Consider the following 27581-nt stretch of genomic DNA (forward strand, 5'->3'; position numbering starts at 1 on the left):
AAATGAGGTTTAAAATTACCAGCTAACTGCGGACAACGCAGTACAGAAAAGATGCAGGACGTCTTTTAGAATGCATTTTCTGGTAGAAATCTGGCTTAACCTTGGATCTAAAAATTCGACTTGGGGACCTACCAGGTGAAAATTTGTTAATGGGATTCTGCTGGTTTCTAAGTTTCATCTGGTCCCAGAAGGAAGCCTGTTGATTGAAATGGTTTCTGTAGGGCACCAACTGGTTCTTTTCTTGGATTTACTGGTGCTAGAAGGAAAGCCTTCTGGTTTTGTGCTCGGGTCTACTGGTCCCAGAAGGAAGTCTTCTGGTTTGCTGCTGGTTGAAATGGTCCCTGTAAGGAGCCTCTTCTGGTCCCTGGTCCCCTTCTGGTTCTGAAGTGGGATCTACTAGCTGGCTCCTACAGAGAGCTTTTGGTTGTTCGATTGACAACTTTTTTCTGTTGTATGTTGTAATGGTACTCCAAGTAACAAAATTTTTCACCTAAATCTGTTTGAGTTTTTCTGCTATAAATCGCAAAAATAGTGCTGAAATTTAACGAGAAAACTATGTTTATTAACTGTAACAGTTTGTATTAACGTGAATGTATGTTTCTCATTTAAGTTATATGCATTGCAGAGCTTTGTTGTTGGGCTTGTTGGCGCTTGCTACGATTAAAGCTGTGTGTTCTCACTATATAGGCAGATCTGCGTGGTTCGTTCTGCAAGGTGACACATTTTAGTGTAGGTTGCTTCTATTTTCCTGAATTTTTGCAGTGTGCTTATTGTCCTTAAGCAACTCTTTACAACATTTTGTAGCTTGCCAGAAAGGTTAGAAATACAAGGACATATTACACTGATGCTTTATCCAAATAAATTTGTTCCTGTTATATCAGCATGCAGTTACTGGTTCCAGCGGTTACTGGTCCACTGGCTACTGGTCCCAGTAGCTGATGGTCCCAGCAGCTACAGGGAATGGGCCAATAAACCAATGAACTGGGACCATAAAGAATACCATTTGGGCATTTTCACCTCGGAATTTGGTATCGCGTTTTTCCTGAAAATAGCCACCCTACTGAAGATGTACTAATTAAGCGCCGTCTCATGAAACCATTAACGGCAGGCTTGTTTCGTAACGTCGGATATTCGCATCTGCTACAAAAACAAGCCAAGAAATGTACAATATCTTTCACGGGATTACTGAGTCGTTTTAAATGACCAAAAGGACTTTGCACCCAAATTATAACAAACTGCACATCTCCAACCAAAAATGTTAACTTTAACCCAATTCGAACCTCCTTCATCAGGGGTGATTGAGGGCAGTAGCTAGCCTCTTTTAAGTATGGAGGGGAGGGGTTTTAGGCTGTTAGTCACGCTGGCGCACTGCAGGGAGGTGCTGAATGGCGACTTTTTTTCGTTGCGTTGAAGATCGAAGTTCCTGGGCATATACTGGGGGCAGGTTTCCTTTTGTGCGGTTGATATTGTTCCGGGTGGTTTGGATATGCCAGGATTCCAGAAGGAGCCTCTTGTGGTAATTTGTTTCGGTTCCGAGGATGCGGGTTCCTTCAAAGTTGATTCTATGGTCGGAGTCCTCGGAATGTTAGGCTACTAGATTGCGCTCTCTTGCGAATTTGCGGACGTCGTTCTTATGTTGCCGAATTCTTTCTTTGAAATTTTTGGTTTCGCCGATGTAGCTTGCGTCGCAGTCGGCGCATGGAATTTGGTAGACAATGCCTTGGGCTCTTAATTTCTCTCGGCGGCCGGTCTTTGGGAACAGGTAGGCAAAGCGCAACAGTGTTTGTGGGCTTGTGCGCGACCTGGAGACCCGATTTTTTCATGATTCGGGCGATGGTTTCGCTGATACCTCCGACATAAGGTAAAGTGACGTATTTTGGTGGTGGCGTTGGTCTTTGTGCGTTGATTTCTTGACGAATGTTGTGTAATAAACTGTGCAATCCTTCTTGAATCCTGGCATATCCAAACCACCCCGAACAATATCAACCGCACAAAAGGAAACCTGCCCCAGTATATGCCCAGGGACTTCGCTCTTCAACGCAACGAAAAAAAGTCGCCATTCAGCACCTCCCTGCAGTGCGCCAACGTGACTAACAGCCTAGAACCCCTCCCCCTCCCCCGCGCCTTGCGCGACTCAGCCAGTGCTGTGGCATGTTGCAAGTTGCGCGTCCGCGCCATAAGTGTCGCCACGGTCGGAACGATTGCAGCGATCCTGGTATCTGGCAGCAAACGCGGCTGGAGTCAATGACACAACGCCAAGGGTGTGACATTCCCGTAGAGCCAATGGGGACGATTTTGAAATGCGACGGTGGCGGTGCCTGGGAGTTGGCGGTAAAAACATAAATTGCTCAAAACTTTGCTCGCTATGCTTGCGCCGGTCGCTGTCGTCTGCTGCCACTGCGCTGCAGCGTTGCCCGCGGCGGCACTGGCGGCGCAGACGCGTTGTCAGCTGTCGTTCTTTTCACCTCCCCCACCCATACTTAAAAGAGGCTAGCTACTGCCCTCAGTCACCCCTGATGAAGGAGCCGAGTCGGTTTCGAAACGTTGGGTTAAAGTTAACATTTTTGGTTGGAGATGTGCAGTTTATTATAAGTCTTCAAACCCAAACAGACAGGTAAATCTGTCAAAATGTTTAGTTTTCGCCCAAATTATGCACCTTGCGCGCAGTAGCATATCGAGCTCTGCCCCGTCCCGAGCCATCACGAGAGCGTGAATATAGGGTGTATTCTATGTAACCGTACCATAACGTGGCGCCGGGGACAATTATTTTGGCGCACAATTAGATAAAGGTTGAATGCGAAAAAAAGCGCGCGCCGGAGGGTGCCATAACGAAACCAACTGACCACTATACCGCCTACCGCATCGATAGATGCAGTTTCTATTTTTTTGAGTTTTAAGTCCGTAACTAAGTGGTAGTTTCGAGTTTATTGCACAGTGTGCGCACAGAATGCGTTCTTGAGTCGGACGCCAGCTATGTTATATAATCCGCACGTTCACATGCTGACATCATGCAACATGGACATGCAAGAACCAACTTGAGAAAGCCGCATTGTGGCATGCATCAACAGACGTAAACATTGAACGCTTGAACTTCAAAAAAGTTTGCTGCGTTGTGTTCACAGCCAGCGCATGCCAGCGCTTCCAGTCACAGCAAGCAACCTAATCTAAAAACGTTGACAGCAAGGTAGCTTCCAACTTTGCATGCTTATGCTTGACTTGTTCGCTCCTGTGTTGTATCTAATGCGAAGCTTTGCAGAATAAAACATGCATGCATGCGTATTGTACTCTGCAAGTTTGGCTCTCAGCGTTCTGAAAGCGTTCTGCGCGTTTGTGTGCGCTTGTCGAGACTATTGTCGGTTTCAGACTGAACGACTGCTGAGCGGCGCACAGTTCTAGCTACAATTTACGACTAATTTTGCGCGGCCAGCGCTTGCACGGTGGGCAAGCAACAGACCGTTAACTTTTAACTGCAGTGACGCATAACCAGTGAAACTGAAAAAGCTTTCTGTGCACAGAGGTGAGCACACTTGTCAAAAGTGCTCGAGCGGTAGTCTTCAGAGCACGGAAAGCTCAATTTACCGTTTAAAGCGGTTTGTCCATGGTTGCATAAGTACACTGCTAACTCGCCGTTCTTTGCCAGTGTGCTATAGCTAGAGCTAATACCCATGCCACACACGCACAAGAAATAGCATTAATTGTTTAAGGCCTTATAAGTTTGTTAATGTTATTTTCTGAGTTGGTGATACACACCCACATTTAATGTCGCAACACGAAGGTCAGGTGACGATAACACCTGCAGCGCACTAAAAAATTTCGCCTAGATATAAATTGCTAACGAGCTCAATAACATCTGAGCATATTCATTTAAATGTAATGTCAGAATTATTGTGCAGAAAATGCTGCTGTGCTTGCTTGACAAGTCGAAAAAGTAGCCGTAAACCCGCATGTCAACACACAAGCCAAAAGTATCTGCCAAAGTGCTGGTAAAAATGGGGCCCTTCGCATCAGAAATGCTGTAGCGATGCCTCATCTAACTGAAAGTTATGAATTATGAGAGGATGCTTTGCTCGTGCGAATGAGTTGTGGAAAACTCAGTAGGTAATGAATGGTAGAAAAGCTAATGCCATTAAATTTATGCCTGTGGCACCACATTAATGCCATTAAAACATAAGGCAGTAAGCACTTAATGGCACTAAATTTGAGTGACACAGGTGGAATCATTCACCGCAGCAAAAAAATATTTCGCAAAGCAGTGAGCTTGATAGCTTGTCTTCTACCACTTTCTTGTAACAGATTTTGTGACCAGTACTGATGCCTATTTTTTCTTGATTTCTTGCATCATGTGCATCTTTTAAATACAGTATGATTCCATGATCCCTAGGGTATTGATTTAATAAATTCCTGTGTTTTGGTGTTAATTTTCAGCTATTTGACAGTTTGTCTGGTACTGTGCCACCAGACTTTCTTGAGTAGCATTTTGACGATTACGGTTAACTTCGAACAAAGTGAAGTATATAACTGTGAATTGCCCATCTAATGTTTTCCTGGTGCTTGGGCTATTTTGTTCTGTTTGATTTCGTAGGCATTGGATCCAGCATTTGCGGGATAGTAAGCTCAAAAGCTCAAGTTGCTGCAGGAAGAGCATTCTAGAGCAGCTGCTACCATCCTACATGGATGCTCGTATCCTGATTTCTGGAGTGTCTGATGATTGTGTGCCGAGTTAGGTGCATGAGAAGCCGTCTTGTTCCGTCAAGAATTGAGCCTTCTTAGATGATGAGGATTGTTTCTGTGTGTGGCAGCAGCAGACTCAGAAATTTGCTGAGAGCTGTGCTTTTTTACATTGATAGCTGTTAAGTGCTCGTTCCTGGTTTCAGCACCGTAGTGTTAGTATGTCGTAGTCGTCGGCGTAACCTATGGGTGCATTGCCATGGAAACCACTCGGATGGGTGGTTACCGTGCAAGGGGGAAGGTATGACTCAAGCGGAGAAATGTGTAATCAGTTGTGGTTACCACGCGAACTATCCGAAGTTTTAGTTGCTCTTGAGCGATGCTTGTGGTTCTTGTGTGTATTGTGTTGGATTTTCTCATTGACATATTCCATGTTAACTTTGCTGGTTGTATTAACACCTCATTTTGGGCTAGTTGGTGCATACTTGAATTAGAGAAAACCTAGCGCAAAAACATGCAACCACAAAGACAGAACAGACGAGACACAAGCGCTAGCTCACAACTGGCTTTTTATTGAAGCAGGATGCAGTTTATATACGGTGAAGCTTCAAGGGGAGAGAAGGGTGACAAGGAGGAGAAGGTGAACAAAGGGAACATCGCTTCGCAAAAAACAGGCAGGCAGCCAAAAAATCATACAAGAAAAAGAAAAGTTACATGATAACTGAATCTAAAAATTGATACTCTGAATCAAAAAGAGATAAAGAAGGGGTACTGATGCACCTACTGCCATATTTCTTGATGTAGAAAGCCTCCAGACTAACACGCGCCGTCTTATCAGTGCTCTTGCCAAGAATCGTCTCATTCAAAATCGCCTCGCACCCGTTGCAGCTCATTACGTGCGCAACCAAATGTGCGTACTTGTCTTTTAAGTCTGACAAATTTCAGGCATGGTCCCCCAAGCGCTCATTGATGCAGCGGCCAGTTTGACCAACATAAAACTTCCCACATGTTAAGGGGATAGCGTAGACCACTCCTACGGAGCACTTGATAAACGGAGTGTCGTGCTTTATCTGGCAACCCCGCTTCCTAGAGCTGGCGATTCGGGGGCACAACTTTTCCAGCTTGTTGGGAGCCAAAAAAACGACACTCACGCCATACCTGTTGGCCACTTTCCTCAAGTTGTGCGAGGTCTTGTGTAAATAAGGCACAACTAGTGGCTTTTGTGTCCTGGCACAATCTTCTCCGGACTTTCTTTGGGTTCCGTGTTTTAGTTTTTGGAGGTGGGTCTCGCAAACAGCAACCAACACAGAGCAGGGGAACCCAGTCGCCGAAAGTCGGCCCATCTGATTGTGAAAGCTGTCTTGCAACTGATGCGGGCACGATTTCTTGAGAGAAGACTCCAGGCAATGCGACGCTATAGCCCTTTTAACAATCTTGGAGTGCCTAGAGTCATAAGGCAAAAGATTTTTTTTTGCACGCGGGTAATAGCCCCAGCAAACGTGTCCTTCAAGGAATGTTAGTTTCAAATCTAAAAACTGTAAAACATTAGTGTCGGGTAGTTCATGCGTAAAAGTTAACCCAAGTTCATGTTTGTCAAAAGCATCTAAAACTTCACCTACTGTAGAGAGGTAGGTGAAGGGCGTCTGCTTTTTTAAAAGTACTAAAAAATCATCAACATATCTAAAAACCTTTAAAACCACCCCTCCCGTATAAAAAAGTTTATCTAAAGATTGATCTACCTTTGCTAAAATATATCTCAAAGGATAGGGGCCATGCAGGACCCTATGCACACACCGTTGCGCTGCAAAAAAGGCAGGTTGTCAAAATGTATATAAGTAGCACTTAGGTAAAACTGCAAAAGAGCAATAAAATTATCAACTGACAGTCCTGAAGAATTCTGGAAAGACACGTCGCCGTTTGCTTCTATGCATTCCCTTACAGCCAACAAAATCTGGTCTTGAGGTACAGAATAAAACAAATCTTGCACGTCTACTGAAAACCCAAAGCCGATGTCATCGGAAACCCGTAGGTACTCAGCGACAACTGTGGAATTTTTTGTGAGAAAGGGGTCGTCCAATTCAAGTAACTTAAGATGTTTTTGCAAAAAGCTGCTGACATTTTTTTGCCAAGAACCTTCTTCGCTGACTATAGTTCTGAAAGGGGTTTCTGGCTTGTGGGTCTTGGCTGTAAAGACTGTATTTAGGCTATTACCTTTGCTGTTTTTTATATCCTTGGCAAGAGTTTGAAGATTTAACTCTTTACAAAAGTTAATGAATTTTGTCTTAATTCTAACAGCACTTTTCTTCACCTGTACAAAGTTCTTATTGACTGCCGCACGCGCTTTCTGATTGTACATTTCGTCAGGCAAAACAACAAACCCAGTCTCTTTGTCAGCTTGAAGAAGCTTAAGGCTGTTCTGCCTAAAGAAGGAAACAACACCATTCAACAATCTCTGGCTCTGCACACATACGCGGCTTGGTGAACAGTTCCTCAAACAGTCCACGCCCTCTAGGAGGCACCGGTCTTGGTTCTCTCCATCTCTTACTTTTTGGGCCAATTTCCTGTTCGCAGCGATGAGCTCGTGTGGCTGTACACCAGGCTCCAAACTGTACTTCGGTCCTTTTTGAAGAATTCGCATTACGTTGTCAGGCACAGAGGCGTCGCCCAGGACTGTAACATTACTCTTTTTGTCATGTGCAGTCTTCCTCCCCAGGCACAACAGCAGCAGTCTCGTCTGTTCTGTCTTTGTGGTTGCATGTTTTTGCGCTAGGTTTTCTCTAATTCAAGTTTGCTGGTTGTAATTCAATTTAAATGTCCCGTGTTAATGATTGTGTTCGTGTCAGCACTGGCACTGCTTTTAATATCTGATTGTTTGATAATCTGTAGATGTTGCTTGCGCCCTGATGTTTTCTACTGTAGATTGCAGTGGACGAGATTTTTATGTTTATTGCAAATTAATGTCATCCTTCCTTCATTATCTTTGTCAGAATGACACCTCATGTAAAGGTTAAAAATGAAGTACTCATTGCAAATCATGATGCTAGTACTAACTCTGAGCTTCGAGTCAGGCAGTATTGTTCGGTTTCATGTGATTATGCATGAAAACAATACCTTCCACGAGGTTTCTCTGGAGCTACTGTAAAGGTACTTACTTTGTTGATGCAATCTGTTGCTGTTCTGGACAACCCGATACTTAAACCCTAATATGTTTTACTGAAGACATAATGCAATGCACAAAAGCAGATGCTGCTCTGGTAACTTCATTAGCACCAGTCTTGTCAGCATTACAGGGCTACTTAGATATAAACATTTATGTTACATTTGCGGTATAAGTGTAGTTTGGTTTGTGAATAAATTAGTCCTTCTGCAGCTTCTCCCAGGAGTGATCCTCAGAAAATTTTCTTCTGGACACTGAAGCACCACTTGTGCATTTAATGACAGCATGCTGTGTCGCAAGTCGTATTTACTGTCATTGTTTCTTCCCATTGTGATTGCAAACTCATTAAGGCAATCGTTGCTATCTAATCCATGTCAATGGTCAGTTTGGCTAGAGTGCCTCTGTATTTGCATGCTGTTTGCTGCATTCTGCTGGATTAAATATGATCAAATGCCCTAGCCTTCTAACGGCATCAGCACTATTCACTCCGTAATAATGCCGATCCCTACACAAGTGTGTAGGTGCGCAGCAAAAGTATTTTGCACTCTTAAGCAAAAATGTATGCAAAAATGTTGCGCTAGTCCACCTCCACTCATTTCGGAGGGTTGAGAAATAAGCCTGTCTTGTTAGTTTGGTAAAGCACCCCAAAAAGGGGCCTTTCATCGTTTCATCAAAAGAGCATACATTTTAACACTCCCAGGGTGGCGTTCAGGGTCCCCTGAATACTGCAGGAAGTGGGACGTTTACTTGTGTTTGACCATCTGAAGAAAAATGCGTGACATTTTTTTATACTAAATTTGAAGTTCCCTGTTACTTGATGTAGATAGCATCTTTAATCTGTGCTTTGGTGACATTTCATGAACCCACACGTGTCCTTGGGTTCATTCTCGCAATTAAGAATTTAAGTTTTTGGCGTTCCGATGTTAAATGTGCCGGACGACCTTAAAGAGCACTAATTGCACCAAGAAATTAAAGCTTCCGAGTTAGTGTGTTCATGGGCCAGAAAGGGATAAGAGGTGCTGTGCAGCCATCAGTTTAAAAAGGTGGGGAGTTGTTTTTATGGCTTTTTTGACTGTTTGGCTTTAAAGAGTTGCTCACAGATGTTAACTGCTAGAAACAACCAGCACTCGATAACTAATGTGTTCAGAAAAGCCCAGTTACACAGTTTAAATAAATGGTTTAAAATTGATACGTGTGCTCATAATGGTTCTGACATGTCGGCACGTCACTTATGTTCATATGTGCATGCATTAAGCCACTCCACATTTGCCAACTCCAGAGTGTGGAGGAAGGCTATTGCAGGGCAACACTTGAGAGAACGGTTTGCTTCCTAAGAAAGGGTCAAAAATGGCATATACAGTCATCCACACACTTCTAGAGTGCTCGAACAGTGCGCTCTATTGTGGATTTATAACAATTGCTGGTGCCTTGCGGGCCTGATATAGATTTTAAAGATGAGGAATTAAATGCAATCCATGGGAATGTGCATTCACGATAAGTTCTTGTTTTAGGCCTTAAGCCACTCGTGAATGATGCAAGTGAGCTTCCTCCGGTGCATTGTTCAAGCGTTCTACACAGGTTTTTAGACATCTGTACAACCTGCATCCTTCCTATTCGATTTGTGGGCAGCAGTCATCGCTCTTAAAATATGCACCATGAACCTGTCATTTTCTCTGAAAAGCTGCGAGTACAGCCACTGCAGCCAACTTGCTACTGAACTGTTTTGCTATGAGACCATTCCTCTCTCTTACCTAGTGAATTTTCGCAGTATAGTAACCATTACAGTTGCACAAAAAAACTCTTTATAACCCCTTTATGTTGCTCTTATCTGCCTACGAAGTCTGCATAAGGTGGCCAAGTTATGATCATTTAATGCACTAAGCATACAAGCACTACTGTTTATAGCATTGCAGTGTTTCTTGTGCTTATGCTGTCTTGCTCCGATTCTCTCCACAGGAAACTGAGCAAGCAAAGCCAACGAGAACAAGCTGCTCCAGAAAAAAAATTATTCAAAACAACTGCTGCCAGCCTTCACGTATCTCGAGCGCTGTGATATTGGTAGCCCCTAATATTGCTTATCTAGTAATCTCGACATCTGATATGTCTGCATGCACAAAGTGTCGTGCGTATTGTTGCACCGTGAGCACTGCCAGATCGCTGAAACATGAATGACGGGTATTGCGACATGTTCCTTGTTTACAGTCGCGTGGAGGAAAAATGAGCTGGTGTCAGTTCCCTAGCTGTTTCATCGTGGCGGCATTGGCTTTCAGGTGCCGCATTTATTTGTGTTGACACCGAGAAACGTGCAGCCACAATGTTGCCGTCACTGTCGACGTCTACAGATGTGTATCTCTTTTATCTGCACCTTAGAGCTCGGCTATAGTGAAGTTGCCGCACACACAGTCAAGCATACGGGAGGTGTGGCAGCTCATCTCTCTAGAAATTTTTTGGGTGGAGTCGCGAAATTAGTCATTAGAAAGCATGCGAAATGACCTTTTGAGCAGTATGTGTTGATTTCTCATACACTACAAATTCGGCATGCTGCTTTGTCTAAATCTGCATTTATTATGTCCTGGTGTTACACTTTGCATACAGAACACATCGGGCACAAAGCGCGAAATGCATCCTGCATTAAAAGTGCATCTATGGAAATGGTAGGAGCGGGAAATTAGTGCCTGTGCTTCTACTGCATCATCCTTGATATTCGTGATGTACCTCCTTGTGTTTTTCTGATGTGCTGCCTTGATGGTTGATAGTTGTTACACCAACTGTAATTGAATCCCATTTACTCACTGTTTTGATTCTATTTCTTTCTTTATACTTGCACTTGAATGTTGCTCATGAAAGCAGTTTTGGAAAAGCAGTAGCAATAATTTTTGTGCAGAATGCTATTAGGTACATGGAGGAGGATTTTAAACCTGCAACTTTTTAATTGCTGCCCTCCGAAACTTGTAGTCTGTGTTTTACCACAATCGCTGACAGGAAATGCCATGTGCACTGTGGGTTGTCTTTGGGCATAAAATACCTGAGTTTATGTTCAATTGTGTGTAGCATTAATGAGAATGCATGAATGGTATATGTTGCTGTGTTTATCTAGCTTGCGCTCTGATATCTTCTGTTCCTCTTTTAAGTTCCTGATAGCTGCTGGTGGCATTCTCCTATACGGAGTAAAGAAGCACTATCTTTGCATTTACACTTTTCTGTTTCTCCCAAAACATTCAAAGCTCTTGGAAATGTGTGTCCACTATCTTGTATTCACTGCAGTCAATGAGCATAACATCAACCGCTACCCAACTTCGAGTTAGGGACTGTTTCGTTTTATATGAAGATGTTTGATTAAAACCCCTTGTTCCTGTATGGCTGCCTGCTCTGTTCTTCATGACAGCTATCTTCATGACAGGAGCTAGTGTCATGCTAATGACTTGCTTAATTCTAGTTTTGAAGACTGAGTAGGTGTAACTCGAATAGCTATGTGGGCTATGTTTATAGGCTGCTGTGAATTGAGTGGCGAAGAATTTGGTCTTCCTGTGTTTATTTCCTGCAGCTATTCTTAAATGTTATATTCCAATGTGCACCATACAGGAGCTTCGCTAGACAGGAATGCAGTTAATAGTATCATAGCCATTGAAAATTATAGCTCACTACCCCTCATTTGTTCTCAAAAGGCTTTTTCTTTTGGCTCGTCAAACTTCAAAGGCCTGTGTCAAGAAGCCATTGAGGCAGCAAGAGCTTATGTCAAAGTTGGTGTTGTCACTACTACCTTTTTGTACAATATCTTACCATTTGTCTTGGTAATCATGCGTTATCTGCAGCTGAAAGGTCACTTTTATGTGCATAGAGGCTTTGAAATAGGAAAAATATTTTTTTCTAATGAGGCTCACTTTGTGGTCGACCTTTCGAATCCAACATTATTTGCCTTCCTTGTTGGCTATCTTTAAGCTTTAGCACCGAGTGAGTGGTTACTCATGGGTTCCGCCATTTTACGGAAATTTCCGTGACACATGGTGTCTGCTCTTTTACGGAAATCGCTCCGCATTTCATATTGCAGGCTCGGTCACCACACATTATGAGCATGGTACTTCTCCTGGACAGAATTTGCATGCTGGAAGCCACCACGGGACAACTCTTGGTACCATCAATAAAGAAGACCGAGTAGTGAAGGCAGAGGCAAGAAGTCACACGTGTGCAACCAGTGCAACAGGAGCTTCATGTTCAGAAGTGTACTTGGCAGGCACTTCCAAATCCACACTGACAACCGTCCATACCATTGTGACTACTGCAACAGGAGTTTTGTATGAATGGGCCACTTGGTGGAGCACATCCGTGTGCACACAGGCGAAAGGCAGTTCCAGTGCGAGCTCTGCCCCATGACTTTTGCACAACATGGAAACCTTGTGAAGCATGTGCATGTACACAGGAGTGAAAAGCCACACCAGTGTGACTTGTGCCCAAGAGGATTATTATGCACCTAAGACTTAAAGTGCTACAAAAAAGGCAAAGCACGAAGGGTGTACTGCTACATGAAATTCTAGTACCCTTTGCCAGTAAGTGTTTGTCTGTCCCTTAGCTGCCAGCTAGCTAGCTGATAAAATGTGTCCAGCTATCCTGGGCCAGGGTTTATGCATGCAGATTTTCCCGATATTAGCAAGTGCCTTATCTAAAGATGTTCACATGTTGCGAAGGTACTGTCGTGTTTAGCTGATCTTTAGCTACTTTTCATTCATTCAAAGCGTGGGCCTACTATGCTCCTAAATGTGTGAATGGGAATAAAATTATGGCACGTGTTGACACCATCACTTCCCACTTCAACAAGGCTTGCTTCCATCAGTGATGCTTAAAATTATTATAAATTCATGTGTACCACGAGTAAATCTTGGCTTTCTGCCAGCAAGTGTACTGGGGGAATAAAAGGCTGGCTTGTTCATTGAGCCAGTACATTTGAGGTGCATTTGTTTCTGTTGCACAGTTTATGAATGCTTCATGGATTAATATCTGTGCAGGTCTCTCTTTTTTTGCATAGCACCCAAGCAGAAACCCTCATGTAACATGTTAGTGTTGTGGCAGTTTTGGTGGTCGTTTCGAAAGGAGACGACAAAGTCCATCTTTGATATGACATGACATGCTTTGTTTGCAGCCTTTAATAGTTTTTCTCTTGATATCTGCAAGAAGTGTTGATAAAGACTTGCCTACACCGGTTTCTGTGTTACCATTTTTTTCTTTGTGTTATGTATAAACGACAGATATATATCTTTGTTGTGAGGTGGTGCCTCAGTATTTTCTATATTTTCTAAGGCACTGTTGTATAAATGACCCATTTTCATATTATGATTGAAGTGTTCTTTAAACAAGCCTTTCCACATTTCTCCGTGATCACAGAACTTTCCGCGATGGCCAATGTTCAGTTTGTGGCCACTGAGATAAAGATTAATGTAGTCGCTGTAATTGGTTGCAGGCTATGCCATTGCAGATGTGCTTGCAGGAACACTTACTTTAATGCATTGAAAAAATAATCAGTTTATTGTGAAGTTTTATTTTATGTCTGTATTGTGTGATGTTGGTTACATGTCAGGAGTATTAAATTTGCTGCTGGGCAGTGTTCTAATATTTTGTCTGTGATACTAGCTGTCATAGTAGCTTACAATCTGAGTTAGAATTTGAAAGCTGTGCTGTTCCTTGGCTAACCTGGTTTAGTGAACGGCTGAGATGTCTGTTGCGGATAGCTTGATGCCTTTCATCCAGAAAAAAAACGTTACGTGTCTTGTTTTAGTTGTGTGCGATAGCATTTTCTCGTGCAGCAACAGCGTGTAGGGAGTTTTCCGAGCTCAATCAATCAATCAGTTTTATTTTCATCACAAAATGATGAGGGTTGGTTCTGGCAAAAAGTGGAAACAACTTGCACTTGAAACAGCCTGATCCCCCTGTGTACATGGCTTGCAGCATGGGGGGACACGTGCACAAAAAAAAAAAAAACACTGCTAAGATTTGCGTGCGAAATAAAGTGCAAACCATTTGGCATTTAAGATGTACATTAAGCAAGGCGGTCACTAGTTCCTCATTAATGCGGAACCTCATTGCAAAACCTCATTAATGTGTTTATTAAAAAGTGTGGGAAAAACAACATATCCAGGAAAATGTACGATTCCAACCTTGCTATTTTGAATAATGTAACTTTTGAATGAGATGTAAAGGCATTTATAGGTGTTCTTACTCTATGGAAGTCCCGATCAGCATTCCTAGGCGAAAGTTCTGAGCAGTTCCTTTTATATTGCTCACTGAATTCAGTCTGCACTTGTTTTGTTCTTGGACCTTGCACAGACTTAGAGCTCAACAGGTGCTATAACTACTGCACTACATGGCTAAGAAATAAGCCCTGTTGCCTGGTTAGTTTTGGTGAAGGCTACCTCTCATTGATGTTACAAGAACACCTGGCAAAATGTTTAACTGGCATGATTTTTGCATCCCTAATTGCTCCTTGTAAAAGGCTTCTCTCGGCTGAACCGCTGGCATATTCATGCTATATTTTGAAGTGTGTGGCGGCATTTGGTGGTCCATGTTTTTTTTTTTTTTCATTTTATGCTTGAGTGCAGTGTTATGCTGAGTGTTATGCTTGAGTGGAGTACTTGCCTAATTGGATCAAAATTGTTTGAAATCTGCATCGTCTGCAGCTACAAAAGGCCAAAACTAGCTGCACATGCAGCAATGGCTCTGGTTGATCTCGCTTCCTCCTCCGGGTAAACTGCCTTTCGTCCCATGCTAAATAAGTCGTTTACCCTTCTAGAATAAGCGCGATTGCTTCAGTAGAACCATTGCTGCATATCCACCTTGTTTTGGCTAATCGCAGCCGCACGCGATGAACGTTACTAATAATTTTGATCCCATCGGGTAATTACTCCATTCAAGCATAAATAAAAAAAATTGAACACCAAATGCCACCACACGCGTCAAATTACAACATGAATATGCCAGCACTTTATCATAGAGAACCTTTTCACAAGGTGTAATTAAGGATGCAAAAATCATGTCAGTTAAAGATTTGCCCGGCTTTACATAGGTTAATGCTGGTGTGTTGTGCTAGCATTTTTTTTAAATACCTTGCCATCTCTCTTCGTAACTATGAGTTATCCGCAAAGTGAAATGTCACTTTCAAGTCCATGGAGACCTCAAATGCGGAAATTTGTTTAAAATAGGAGTTATCTTGATCTGCTGTGTCCAGCATTATTTATGCTGCATTCGCTACCTTTAGGCCATAGCACCGAGTGAGCTGTGACACACGAGATCCGCCGTTTTATGGAAGTTGTCCTGTATTTTGCATTTCAGGCCCGGTAGCCACACATTTTGAGCGTGGTACGCCTCCTGAAGGAAGCCAGCATGGGAGCCACCGCGTGACAACTCTTGGTGCCGTCACAAAGGAAGACCAAAGTGGAGGCACAGCCAAGAACTCGCATGTGTGCAGCTACTGCGGCAAGGGCTTCATGTTCAGGAGCCTACTGGTCAGGCACCTCCCCAGCCACACCGGCAACCGTCCATACTGCTGTAATTACTGCAGCAAGAGCTTTATGCAGAAGGTTCATCTTGTGCAGCACATCCGTGTGCACATAGATGACAGGCCGTTCCGGTGCCACCTTTGCCCCATGACTTTTAAGCGACATGGAACCCTCGTGAAGCATATATGTATACACTGTGGAGAAAAACGATTTCAGTGTGACCTATGCCAAAAAAAATTCATAGATGTGTACAACTTGGAGCGCCACAAAATGGCAAGGCACAAAAGGGATCCCGCTCCATGAAATTCTGGTAGCCTTTGCCAGAACGTCCTCAGGTGCCAGATAGGAGCGTTCCACCTAGCTTTATTTTGCTAGTTTTGCTGTCTAGGCTGTGTCGGAGGCTACACATACAGGATTCCCTGCAGATGTTAACAAGTTCCTTACTTTGATGACTTTTACATTTGATGAAGGTACTCCAGTGCATAGTTGTTCATATTAGGTATTATTCTTTTCATACAAAGCACAGGCCTGCTAAACTCTCAAACGTGTGAATGAAAATTAAATTATGGCACTTTAAAGGGGCTTTGAAACACCTTCTAATGAGAGCACATAGACTCGCTCACTCGCTGCATTCTCTCGTCAACATCTGAGCCAAATAACACACTTCTACTCATAGCATAGAGCCCACAATCTTGCATGAAAATTGGCATGTCCTTTCTGGTTACGTACATGCTCGCACACTCCTGTGTCGCATGCTCTTGCATAATTCTGTTCAGAGGTAAGCATAAGTTAGATTCTTTCAAGTGTTGCACAGCTTCCGTGGCCATGGCCTGTCAGCAGCGCTGCTCCGTTCACCAGAGAATTCCCGCACGTGGAGTGCCGGCCATTGAGCGTGCAAAAAGCGTCTAGAGAAGTGGGAAAGGCACAAAGACGCTGAAATTCAAATTTTGACTTCGGATAACTCAGCATCTTCAGAACACATTAAGAAGATCCCTGCTGGAGGATGTTCGTGGAGCGGTGTCCTTTAACATCTCAGGAATTCCGTACCTATATTGAGAGCCCCTTTCAGTGCCGCTTAAAGAATGCACTGTTTCTATTGCACTGTATATGAATTCGAAGATTAATATAACTGCAGCTCTAGCCGCCGCAGTGGCTGAGTGGTTATGGCGCTCGGCTGCCGGCCCAAAAGATGCGGGTTCGATCCCGGCCGCGGCGGTCGAATTTCGATGGAGGCAAAATTCTAGAGACCCGTGTACTGTGCGATGTCAGTGCACGTTAAAGAATCCGAGGTGGTCAAAATTTCCGGAGCCCTTCACTACAGCATCTCTCATAGCCTGAGTTGCTTTGGGACGTTAAACCCCTATAAACCAAACCATAACTGCAGCGCTGTTTGTTTTCTACTTAGCACAAAGGTAAAAAACTTGCTTCTGTAACATTTTCATGTCGGTGTTGTCGCAATTTTAGTGGTCATTTCGAAAAGAGCAGCAACAGTAGGAAAAGCCATAAAATTGAGTAAAAGTGACAAACATAGATGCCAGTCTCTTGTGAACTCTACTAACTGCACCGAATTAGGTGTCAAGTAAATTCTGTGCCAGCCACAATTGGTTCATCATTGGTCGGATGCTGCCGCAGTTGACATATGAAAAGAAAGGTCAGTGAGTCATGGTTCCATAAAAAGGGATGAGAATGCCAGTTTCTCGTTTGTTTTTTAACATTAGTCAGTTGTTTTTGCCATAGAAACTGTGAATTCAGGGAAGCATATTGTCACAAAGAGTTGGAAATGTCTAGAAGTGAGAAAATGTCTCATGTTGAACGCAGTTTCATTTTTCCATTTGGCGCATCAAATTTGCAACTGACTGGCAGTGACTGGTTTGCTGTGTAGTTTGCGCACAGTAAAAGTGTTGTCGCACTGCCTGCCAGCTAGGCTATGTAGTTGGCGCATTCAGTTTGTTTCTCTTCGTATGTAAGAACAGTGGCATAACAAAGCAAGCGCTTGGTGAAAGGAGAAAAGCTGGAATCTTATGGTGCCTGGGCGATGTGTGTGGACTTTGGATGGCAGACTGCATGTGCGCCAAGCTAGTTCTCATCATTACAAATGTAAGCTTGACATCTTTTTGTTTGAGTTGGTAAACCATCTTGTAAAGCATCTGTGTTCTGTTTTTTTTTTTTGGCCGCCGCAATAATTCCTTTGAAAGCTAAACCATCAAGTAAACCATCTTGGCTTTGTTGTTTTGCTGGCTGCCATGGTAATTGCTTTGAATGCTAGTAGTAGCAGTGAGCCTCAGGAGGATGTCAGGTAGCCTGGCTTTATTTTTGTTGACGTATACTTCAAGAAACCAGTCCAAAACATCAATTTGTGTCCACCGGGGGGCACAGTTTATCTTCGACCGGTGAACAAATTATTGTGGTGGGCAGAAAAAAAAACAACTGAACACAGATGTTTTACAAGATGATTTACTAAGTCATTAAAGCTGAAAGTTTCACTTCTTTCCTGTCATCTCTACCTTTTTTCCTGTGAATGTTACTTTTTTAGTGCACAACCTATCAAAAATGAACATGTACCAACAGCCCGTCAGAAAGCCTTACTAAATTTCTTTTTGCCACCCATGATGTAGTAGGGGTGTTTGCAATACTATACCCGCTGTTTGCTATATGTCCACATTATGTTGCCAAAATTTGGTTGAGGCATCTCTACAGATGCAGCTGTTCTGCCTGAAAAAAGTACCTGTCCTCTGCATGGCTCCATGCATTGAAGCATGCTTTGAAGAGTGATCTCAATGCCTGATGTGTCAGCACGTAAAGTGCGGTTCGTCAGAACCTGTCCTTTTGTGCGATCAGCCCTGCCAGCTTTGTGAAACATGAGTGATGGTTGTTCTGAAAGCTTCCTTGTCTGCAGTTGTGTGCAAGTTTACAGAGAACAGCACGCGTGTGCAGAAACCTTCGCGATCATTTGCCAGAGAAAAATGTGAGTTGGTGTCAGTTGCCACATAGAAGGGCGGTGGTTCGGCTAGTGGATAAATGACGCGAGGTTCCACAGGACTCGTGTTTTGTCCCTTCTTTGTCTTGCTTTGTGGAACGTCATGTCAGTTCCCTCCTTTGTCATGAAACCATCAACTTTCTGGTGTCGTATTTATTTGTGTTGACAAGCAGTATGGAAAGCTGAGCAAGTTAGTTACTAGTTTGGCGGGACTATTATGGTTGACAAGCACGTAACCACACCCATAGAAATGTGCCTCTTTTACCTCTACTTTAAAGCTCAGCTCTAATGAAGGCACCACAAACCCAGTCAAACATACGGGAGGTGTGGCAGGTCATCTCTCCCAAGATTTTTTGAGTGGAGTCACGAAAGTAACCATTACATGCGACAAGACATTCTGAGCAGTATGCTCTGCCTTCTCATACATAAGGAATGCAGCACAGCGCTTTGTGTAGCGCTGCATTAATTATGTTATAGTGTTACACTTAGCAAACAGAACACAAAGGTGTGGGTTATGAGGCATAAAATGCATCCTGCATTAAAAGTGCACAAACGGTATAGGTAGGAGCAGGGAATTAGTGCCTGTGGTTTCGCTGCATCATCATCCTTGATATTTCTGATGTATTGCCTTGATAGTTTCGTTGTTGTTACACCAAGTTTAATTGAGTCCATTTACTCACTGTTTTGATTCTATTTCTTTCTTTATACTTGCACTTGAAGGTTGCTCATCAAAGCAGTTGCAAGAAAGCTATAGCAATAATTTTTATGCAAAATGCTGTCAAGCACTTGGAGATAGATTTCAAACCCATATGTTTTTCAGTGGCGTCCTCCGAAACTTGTAGTTCGTATTTTATCACACTTGCTGGTAGGAAATACAATGTGTACTGTAGGTTATCTTTCGGCATAAATTACTGAAGTTGATGTTGAACAGCATAACTGACATTGCATGAATGGTATATGTCGCATTGTGTGCCTATTTTGGTTTGCACACTGGTATCTTCTGTTCCTCTTTTAGGTTCCTGTTGATAACTGGTGACATTCTTTTATAGGGAGTGAAGAAGCGCTATCTTTGAGTTCACATTTTTCTGTTTGTCTCAAAACATTGAAATCTCTTGTGTATGTCTGTATATTATCTTGTTATCACAGCAATGCATGAATGTAGCATCAACTGTTACCCAACTTCGAATTATGGCCTATTTTGTTCTGCTGCAAAGCTGTTCAAAGAAAGCAGTTTCCTCAAGGTTACCTTAGGGCTGCTTGCTGAGGATGGGAACAGATGCTATTCTAATGACTCGCTTAATTGTGGTCTTTAAGACAGTACGGTAAACTCAAATATGCCATTTTGACTATGTTTATAGGCTGCTTTAGTTTCGTTTGTGAAGGATTTGGTCTTCCTGCGTTTTTTTTCCAGCAGCTGTTCTCCAAACGTTATATTTCAATGTGCGCCATACTGGAGCTTCACTAGACAGGAACGAGTTAATAGCATCTCAGCTAGCCCATTGAAAAGCATGGCTTACATGGGTTTAGAGCTTAAGGGCTGTCATAAGTGCCCTGCTACACGGCTACAAAGCAAAACCCATTGATCATTTGCTTTTGGCAAAGACTGTACATAGTTCAAAGCTCGTGTTGTCGCTATTACCTTTTTTTACAATATTTTTCCATTTCTCTTGGTAACCGTGTTATCTGCAAGCTGAAATGTCACTCTGAAGTGTATGGAGACATTGAAATAAGAAAAATTTTGGTAACAATGTTCACTTTCTGGTCAACTTTTTGAGTCAAACATTATTTATGCTGGCACAGCTATTATATAAGATTGCCTTCATTGAGCAATCTTTAGGCCATAGCAATGAGTGAGCTGTGGCAGATGGGCTGCCCCGTTTTCCGAAAATTGTTCTGCTTTCACATTGCAGGCCTGGTCACCACACATTACGAGCATGGTGCACCTCCAGGACAAAATTTTAGTGGTGGAAGCCTTCATGCGAGTCGCCACGTGACAACTGTTGGTACCATCGAGGAAAAAGGCCATGGCACAGGCAACAAGTCGCACGTGTCCATTCATTGCGACAGGGGCTTCATGGGGAGAAGCCTACTGAACAGGTATCTCCACAGCCACAGCAGGAACCGTCTGTACCATTGCGACTACTGCAGCAAGAGCTTTGTACGAAAGGACTATCTGGTGGAGCACACCACCGTGCACACAGGCGATAGGCCGTTCCAGTGCCAGCTCTGCCCCATGACTTTTACGCGACACGGAAACCTTGCAAGGCATGTGCATCTACACAAGGGTGGAAAACCATTCCAGTGTGACTTGTGCCCAAAATCATTCAGCCAAAAGCATGGTTTAAAACGCCATAAAGAGGGGATGCATAAAGGGAACACCGCTACATGAAGTGGTGGTACCCTTTGCCGAAATGTGTTTGCTAGCTAACCTGTCCTTAAGTGCTACTTGGCAGCATGCTAGCTAGGTGACTTATAAAAAAAACTCGAGGGGACACTCGAGCTCCGTCTGAAGGGTATTATGCAGCAGCGCTAATTGGTTAATACCCATATATGTGAAAGAATGTCCGCATATGTGTGGAAGGTACCCTAGTTCTTAGCTGTTCTTTAGGCACTTTTTAGCATGCAAAGCACAGGCCTACTAAGCTCCTAAATGTGTGAATGGGAATAAAATTATGCCATGTGTAGACGGCATCACTTTCCGCTTTTGCTAGGCTTTTATCAGTGATGCTTAAAATTATTATAAATTCAGTGTGTACCACTAGTAGAACCAACAAAGGAGTAAGCCGGGCTAGTTGGTACATTCTTTTCATGGAAACAGCGCAGCAGACGGGACCAAGAAAGGAAGACACACACACGGGTGCTGGAAATTTATTGCAGCATCGTTAATATCTAAAACCCATACACATGATAAAAGCATGAAACTAGGTCACAAGATTCTTCTAATCAGCCATCGAGAAATCTGATTTCTTTTCTTTTCAGGTTAACAGAAGGAGTGCTGACGCACTTCTCCCCTCGTTGATGTATAGCATACGCCTCAAAAAGTTCGCGGTCAAGCTGGTTCTTGTAGCGTTTAAGAACCTTGGTCCTGTCCAAAGTGGCAGTGCACTTGCATGAGGTCATGTGTTCAGGCAAGTTCTTTCTTGCGCTGTCTTTTATATCTTTATTATGCTCTCTGAGCCTGTCATTCAAACAGCGCCCAGTTTGTCCTATGTATGCTATGTAGTAGAAGTCCTTGGCTTCCCGCCAACAACAGAACTGGGGGAATAAAATGCAGACTTGCTGTTCATTCAGTCAACACATTCCAAATGCACTTGTGTTTGCAACATGGTTTATAATTTTTTTTATTAATATCACTGCAGCTCTCTCTGTTTTCTTGCATAGTGCCCAAGCAAAAACCTGCTCCTCTAATATTTCCATGTTGGTGTTGTAGCAGCTTTAGTGGTCGGTTCGAAAGGAGACGATAGAAAGTCCACCCTTGATAGGACGTGGCATGTTTTTGTTTGCAACCTTTAAGATTTTGTCTCTTGATGTCTGTAAAAAGTGTTGGTAAAGACTTGCCTACACCTTTCTGTGTTGCCATTTTTTCCCTCTCTCTGTTACATGTAAGCTGCATATGTAAACTGCAAAATGTTCCCCAGTATTTGCTATCTTTTATTAAGGCACAGTTGTTTAGCTGGCACAGTTTCATATTATTACTCTAAGAACAGCAGTTGGTATTTTGGCACTGCACATTATGCTAGCCTCTCTGTGCAATTCAAATGCTATTGAAACAAGCCTTCCTGCATTTAGGTCAAGTGTTTGTCAGCAATCCGCCTTTTTCATTTTCCTGTGCTGCCACCTCGCGTACAACGCTGGAAGCTCACTGGTAGGGTACTGCGCGCCCAACCCAGCCGGACTGAGTGCCGCTGCGGAGCACGTTTTGTTGGAATCTGTCAACGATGGCGTGTCCTGGGCAGCACCTGGTACCTGGAGGATTTCTAGGGTTGACTGATGGCTTGGTGCGAAGTCCGAGGCAGGCTGTAGTGCCCACCGAAGAGCAAATTCTTCAGTATCTCCGATCATCCGGCATGCGATGCGAACACCAGCTAGCAAGGGCCGCCGCTTCAGAGATGAAGGCTACATTCGGAACATAATGTTCAATCAAATATACCCGATTAGTGAGGTTGGAGTTTTCCGCTGTATATGCCTGCCATTCATGAAAGGTGGATACTACATCGTGCACGCCGTAGTACAGAAAACGACTGGGGACAACAGTTTTCACAAGGAATCGTTGTGCTCAAGCGCTGCAGAATAGCTACACGAGCTATAAAAGCACAAGCGTACTCGTAACAAAGCAGCTCTGCTAGCATTTCACTGTATTTTCCCACAACACACCGCTGCATAGGTTAAACAAGCATGCGCATCCATAAAGACGAGCGCGAGAGGCGCACATTAATCCATTCCGGTGATACCACGCAGAGCTCTTCATCATGGATATGATTCGAACACACGCATAACGCACTTTCTTCTTCTGCCTCTTAATACATGGCACATACACACACGGGGGGATTGGCCAGGGTGTAGTGGCATAAACAAGGAAATTTCCATAGGAGATTATGACAAAATTTTAGCACCATGCGTGAATGCTCTCGTAGCTTCTTTTTGTTGCCCGCTCCATCGCGCGTTGAAAGCGGCTCACAGCACTTGCCCATTTGGCCTTCTTGCTTGAGAAAGCAAAAAGCGTCGGAACGAAGTCTGGGTGCCGCAATGACATTCGAGGTTTTCCTGCCCATGAATAAAACACTTCGTGATAGACTGCACACGCATTTAAACACAGTACCTCGTCCGTACCTGTCACAAAGTGATTCCCGCACAGTCTTGACGTGCTTGAAGGTGCCCAAGGGCGGCCATGATCGTCGAGCCGGCAAACTGCTTTTATCCACGCTTCGCGTCGAAGGCTGTCCTCTGAGTTTACTTCCCTTTACATATTGGGCATTGCTGCCGTACGCAACACATTTCGTGGGTATCGCCAAATGCGTCGCGCTGAACGCCCGACGGCTGCAGCAACACACCCCGCATAGGAAGCCGGTTTGTTTACACTTCCACGGCCGGTCTCGAGTGGAGCGAGCGACCCTTCCAATATGTTTCGCGACACCGCCGCCAGGGGATGGGCGCATGCGCAGTCGTGTCGTGAAAAAGGCGGATTGCAGAGCTTTTCATGATACCAGAGGTGTTCAGTTTGTGGCCAGCGAGATAAAGGTTGCTTTAGTTGCAGCGAGAAATAAGGCAATGTGTTGTGAGGTTTCATTTGACGCCTGTGTCATGTGTGACGCTGGTTACATGTCACGAGTATTGTATTGCACTTGCTGTTAGAAAATGCTCCGATATTTTGTCTGCGATACTTCAGTAGCTTACAATCAGTGTTAGAATTTAAAGCTGCAGTGCGCTGTCTTTGTGTAACCTGGTTCAGTGAACGGCTAAGGTCTGTCTCATTATCCTGTGTACTGTTCCTTATTCTTGCTATGTCTTCTTCACAAAACTTGACCCTAGTGGTTCAAATTACTGAGGCCTTGGTACAGACTACTTTTGACAGCGACAGGTTAAGGTGATAAGACCTTTATCATGAATAAACCGCAATAAAATTTGTCATTCACAAAATAATGGCCACATATTTTTAGTCGACTCCAAATCCGCTATGTTTCGTACAACCTTCATAGCATGGTACAAAAATGTGCATGGATCATTGTAAGTATTATTTGTGCGTGAGGCGATGGTTGGAGAAGACAGAAAATGGAGTAAAAGTGAAAGACGTGTAGGCATGCCGTCCCTTGAGAATTCCAGTAATTGCGCTCTGTCATGTGAGTCAAGTAAATTCTTCGCCAGCCCCCTAGTGTTCATATTTACGAAGCCCTTCACTATGGCGTCTCGCATAGCCTGAGTCGCCTTGGGACGTTAAACCCCCATAAACCAAACCAAGAATATGGCTCATGAGTGACTAAGATACCAACAGCCGAAGTACGAGAAGAAAGGTCAGAGAGGTCAGTGAGACACTGTTGCATAAATGCGATCAAGAATGCCAGTGTCTTGATTTTTTTACATTAGTTGCACACTTGTACCATTAAATCTATTAATCTAGGAAGATTACTATCTCAACAGGGTCTTGTAAATGCTTTTAAATAAGAAAATAAAACTCTTGGAACACTGTTTAATTTTTTTGCATTTTGCGCGTCAAATTTGCAACTGACTGGCAGTGACTGGTTTGCTGTGTAGTTTGCGCACAGTAAAAGTGTTGTTGTTGCACTGCATGCCAGCTAGGCTGTATAGTTTGCACATTCAGTTTGTTTCTCATTGTATGCAAGAACAGTGGCATAACAAAGCAAGCGCTTTGTGGAAGGAACCGAGCTGGAATCTTATGGTGCCTGGGCGATGCGATGCCATCTGCTTATATAGTGTAGCCAAGATTTAGTTGGGGCATCTCTACAGATCCAGCTAGATCTGCACAAGACATTTTACTTCCCTTCTGTGCTTGTTCTATGTCTGTACGTCTTGAAACACTGAGGAGCTTTTGGTTAGTGAAGGTTTTCTTTTGTTGCTGAAAGCATCATCGGGGGAAACGCTATTTTTTGATGCGTAATCTTTAGTCACTTTAATCTGGAATATTTTTGTGCACAAGATACATATTTTCATTGTATAGTTTCATTGTTGTTGCACCAAGTGTAATTGAATCCCATTTACTCAATGTTTTGATTCTATTTATTTATACTTGCACTTAAGGTTGCTCATGAAAGCAGTTGCAAGAAAGCTATAGCAATAATTTTTGTGCAAAATGCTGTCAAGCACTTGGAGATGGATTTCAAACCCATATGTTTTTCAGTGGCGTCCTCTGAAACTTGTAGTTCGTATTTTATCACACTCGCTGGTAGGAAATGCAATGTGTACTGTAGGTTATCTTTCAGCATAAATTACTGAAGTTGATGTTGAACAGCATAACTGACATTGCATGAATGGTATATGTCGCATTGTGTGCCTATTTTGGTTTGCACACTGGTATCTTCTGTTCCTCTTTTAGGTTCCTGTTGATAACTGGTGACATTCTTTTATAGGGAGTGAAGAAGCGCTATCTTTGAGTTCACATTTTTCTGTTTGTCTCAGAACATTGAAGCCTCTTGTGTATGTCTGTATATTATCTTGTTATCACAGCAATGCATGAATGTAGCATCAACTGTTACCCAACTTCGAATTAGGGCCTGTTTTGTTCTGCTGCAAAGCTGTTCAAAGAAAGCAGTTTCCTCAAGGTTACCTTAGGGCTGCTTGCTGAGGATGGGAACAGATGCTATTCTAATGACTCGCTTAATTGTGGTCTTTAAGACAGTAGCGTAAACTCAAATATACCATTTTGACTACATTTATAGGCTGCTTTAGTTTCGTTTGTGAAGGATTTGATCTTCCTGCATTTTTTTCCAGCAGCTGCTGCTGTGTGCACCTACGAGAGCTTCTCTAAACAGGAACACAGCGAAAAGCATTATAGCCCATTCAAAATCACAACTCGCTGCCACTCATTTGCTTTCAAAACGCTTTTCTTTGGCTCGGCAAACATTGAAGGACTCTGTCATGAAGTCATTGATGCAACAAGTACATAGGTCATGTCACTACTGCATTTTTTTACAATATCTTGCCATTTCTCTTGCTAGTCACGTGTTATCCGCAAGCTTAAGTGTAACCTTTAGGTGTATGGAGATATAACGATGTTCACCTCGTGGTTGACCTTTTGAATGAAACATTATTTGTGCTGGCATAATAGTTATATATAGGACTGCCTTCCCTGTTCGCTATCTTCAGGCCAAAGCACCGAGCGAGTTGTTACACATGTGGTCCGCTGTTTTACAGAAATTCCTCCACATTTCATATTGCAGGCCTGGTCGCCACACATTACGAGCATGGTGCACCTCCCGGACAAAATTTTCATGCTGGAAGCCAGGATGTGAGCTGCCACGTGACAACTCTTGGTGTCACCATCAAGAAAAAAGACCAGAGTGAAGACAACGTGTGCACCCATTGCAACAAGGGCTGCAAGTCCAGAAACCTGCTATTCAGGCATGTCCTCGCCTGCAGCCATTCACACTGTTGCGACTACTGCAACAGGAGTTTTGTGCGAAAGGACCACCTGGTGGAGCATATGCTTGTGCACAAAGATGAGAGGCCATTCGAGTGCCAGCTTTGCCCCATGACTTTTAAGCGACATGGAAACTTCACAAGGCATGTGCGTCTGCACAAGGGTGGAAAACCATTCCAGTGTGACTTGTGCCCAAAAGCATTCAGCCAAAAGCATAATTTAAAACGCCACAAAGAGGGGATGCATAAAGAGAATACCGCTACAAGAACTGATGGTGCCCTTTGAATAAATGTGTTTGCTAGATGCTGCTTCACAAGTATCCTCCAGCAAAAATTTTTTTAATGCGTTTTGCGGAAGCTGTATTGGCTGTGTGTGTCTATATATATATATATCTATTGCTAACGATGGACACTGCGGCTGCGACTGGGCAGAGAGGCGCATTTTGTGCAGCTCTTCTTTGACGATAGATCGAACCAGCTCCCGAAGGGTGTCAGCGGAGTCGCTGGAGGCTGGCGCAAAGTCGGCAGTTGATACGGTGTTCACGGCGCAATTGTAATACCGGGCGCGTTGTTGCAGGGTCTTTTCGACGGTAGTGGCCTCCGATAGAAACTCCGAAGTGGTGTTAGGTGGGTTTCGCACAAGCCCAGCAAACAGTTCTTTTATCCCGCGCATCAGGTGGCGCACTTTCTTGTCCTCGGCCATGTTTGGATCCGCCCTTCTGAACAGTCGTGTCATGTCCTCATAATACATTGCGACGCTCTCATTGGGTCGCTGGTTCCTTGACTGCAGCGCCGACTCAGCTCGTTCCCGACGGTCGGTGTTGACGTAGGTCGCCAGCAACTGGCTACGGAACCGTTCCCAAGAAGGAAACGTCTCGTGGTTCTCGTACCACGTCCGCGCCGAGTCGTCAAGAGCGAAGTAAACATTGTGCAGCTTCCGCTCCGCATCCCAGCCGTTGTACCTGGCAACGCGCTCGAACTGGTCAAGCCAGTCCTCCGCGTCCTCAAACACTTCGCCATGGAAGGTCGGCGGCGTTCGCGGCTGGAGGACCAGGAAATGAGCAGCTGAGTTCCCGTTGTCAGCCACAGCTGCCGCGTCTCCGTTGCTAGCCATAGGTGCCGCGTCAGTCCTGCGCGTCGCAGCTGGAGCCCTAATCCTAGGGGATAACGGACCGTACTCTGGTGACTGACCTTGGATTCGGCG

At 43.8% G+C, this 27581-nt stretch overlaps 1 protein-coding gene across 6 annotated transcripts; it reads left to right on the forward strand.

Moving 5' to 3' along the window:
• The first annotated feature begins 3048 nt into the window (after positions 1 to 3048).
• Positions 3049 to 26778, forward strand: LOC144101820 (zinc finger and BTB domain-containing protein 41-like). Of its 6 annotated transcripts, XM_077635037.1 has the most exons (7): positions 3049 to 3184; positions 9782 to 9883; positions 11874 to 12369; positions 15143 to 17406; positions 20197 to 20383; positions 21266 to 21414; positions 26179 to 26778. In XM_077635037.1, exons 6-7 carry the CDS (start codon positions 21405 to 21407, stop codon positions 26661 to 26663), a joined length of 495 nt encoding a protein of 164 aa, XP_077491163.1. In that variant the 5' UTR covers positions 3049 to 3184; positions 9782 to 9883; positions 11874 to 12369; positions 15143 to 17406; positions 20197 to 20383; positions 21266 to 21404; the 3' UTR covers positions 26664 to 26778. The 6 variants fall into 6 exon arrangements, with proteins under 6 accessions (XP_077491163.1, XP_077491166.1, XP_077491165.1 ...); XM_077635040.1 differs by lacking the exons at positions 3049 to 3184; positions 9782 to 9883; positions 21266 to 21414 and having other exon boundaries at positions 12176 to 12369; positions 15143 to 15315; positions 26179 to 26306; XM_077635039.1 differs by lacking the exons at positions 3049 to 3184; positions 9782 to 9883; positions 26179 to 26778 and having other exon boundaries at positions 12176 to 12369; positions 15143 to 15315; positions 21266 to 21401.
• Positions 26779 to 27581: the final 803 nt, after the last annotated feature.

Source organism: Amblyomma americanum, chromosome 8, assembly GCF_052857255.1.
Source record: "Amblyomma americanum isolate KBUSLIRL-KWMA chromosome 8, ASM5285725v1, whole genome shotgun sequence".
Lineage (NCBI taxonomy): Eukaryota > Metazoa > Arthropoda > Arachnida > Ixodida > Ixodidae > Amblyomma > Amblyomma americanum.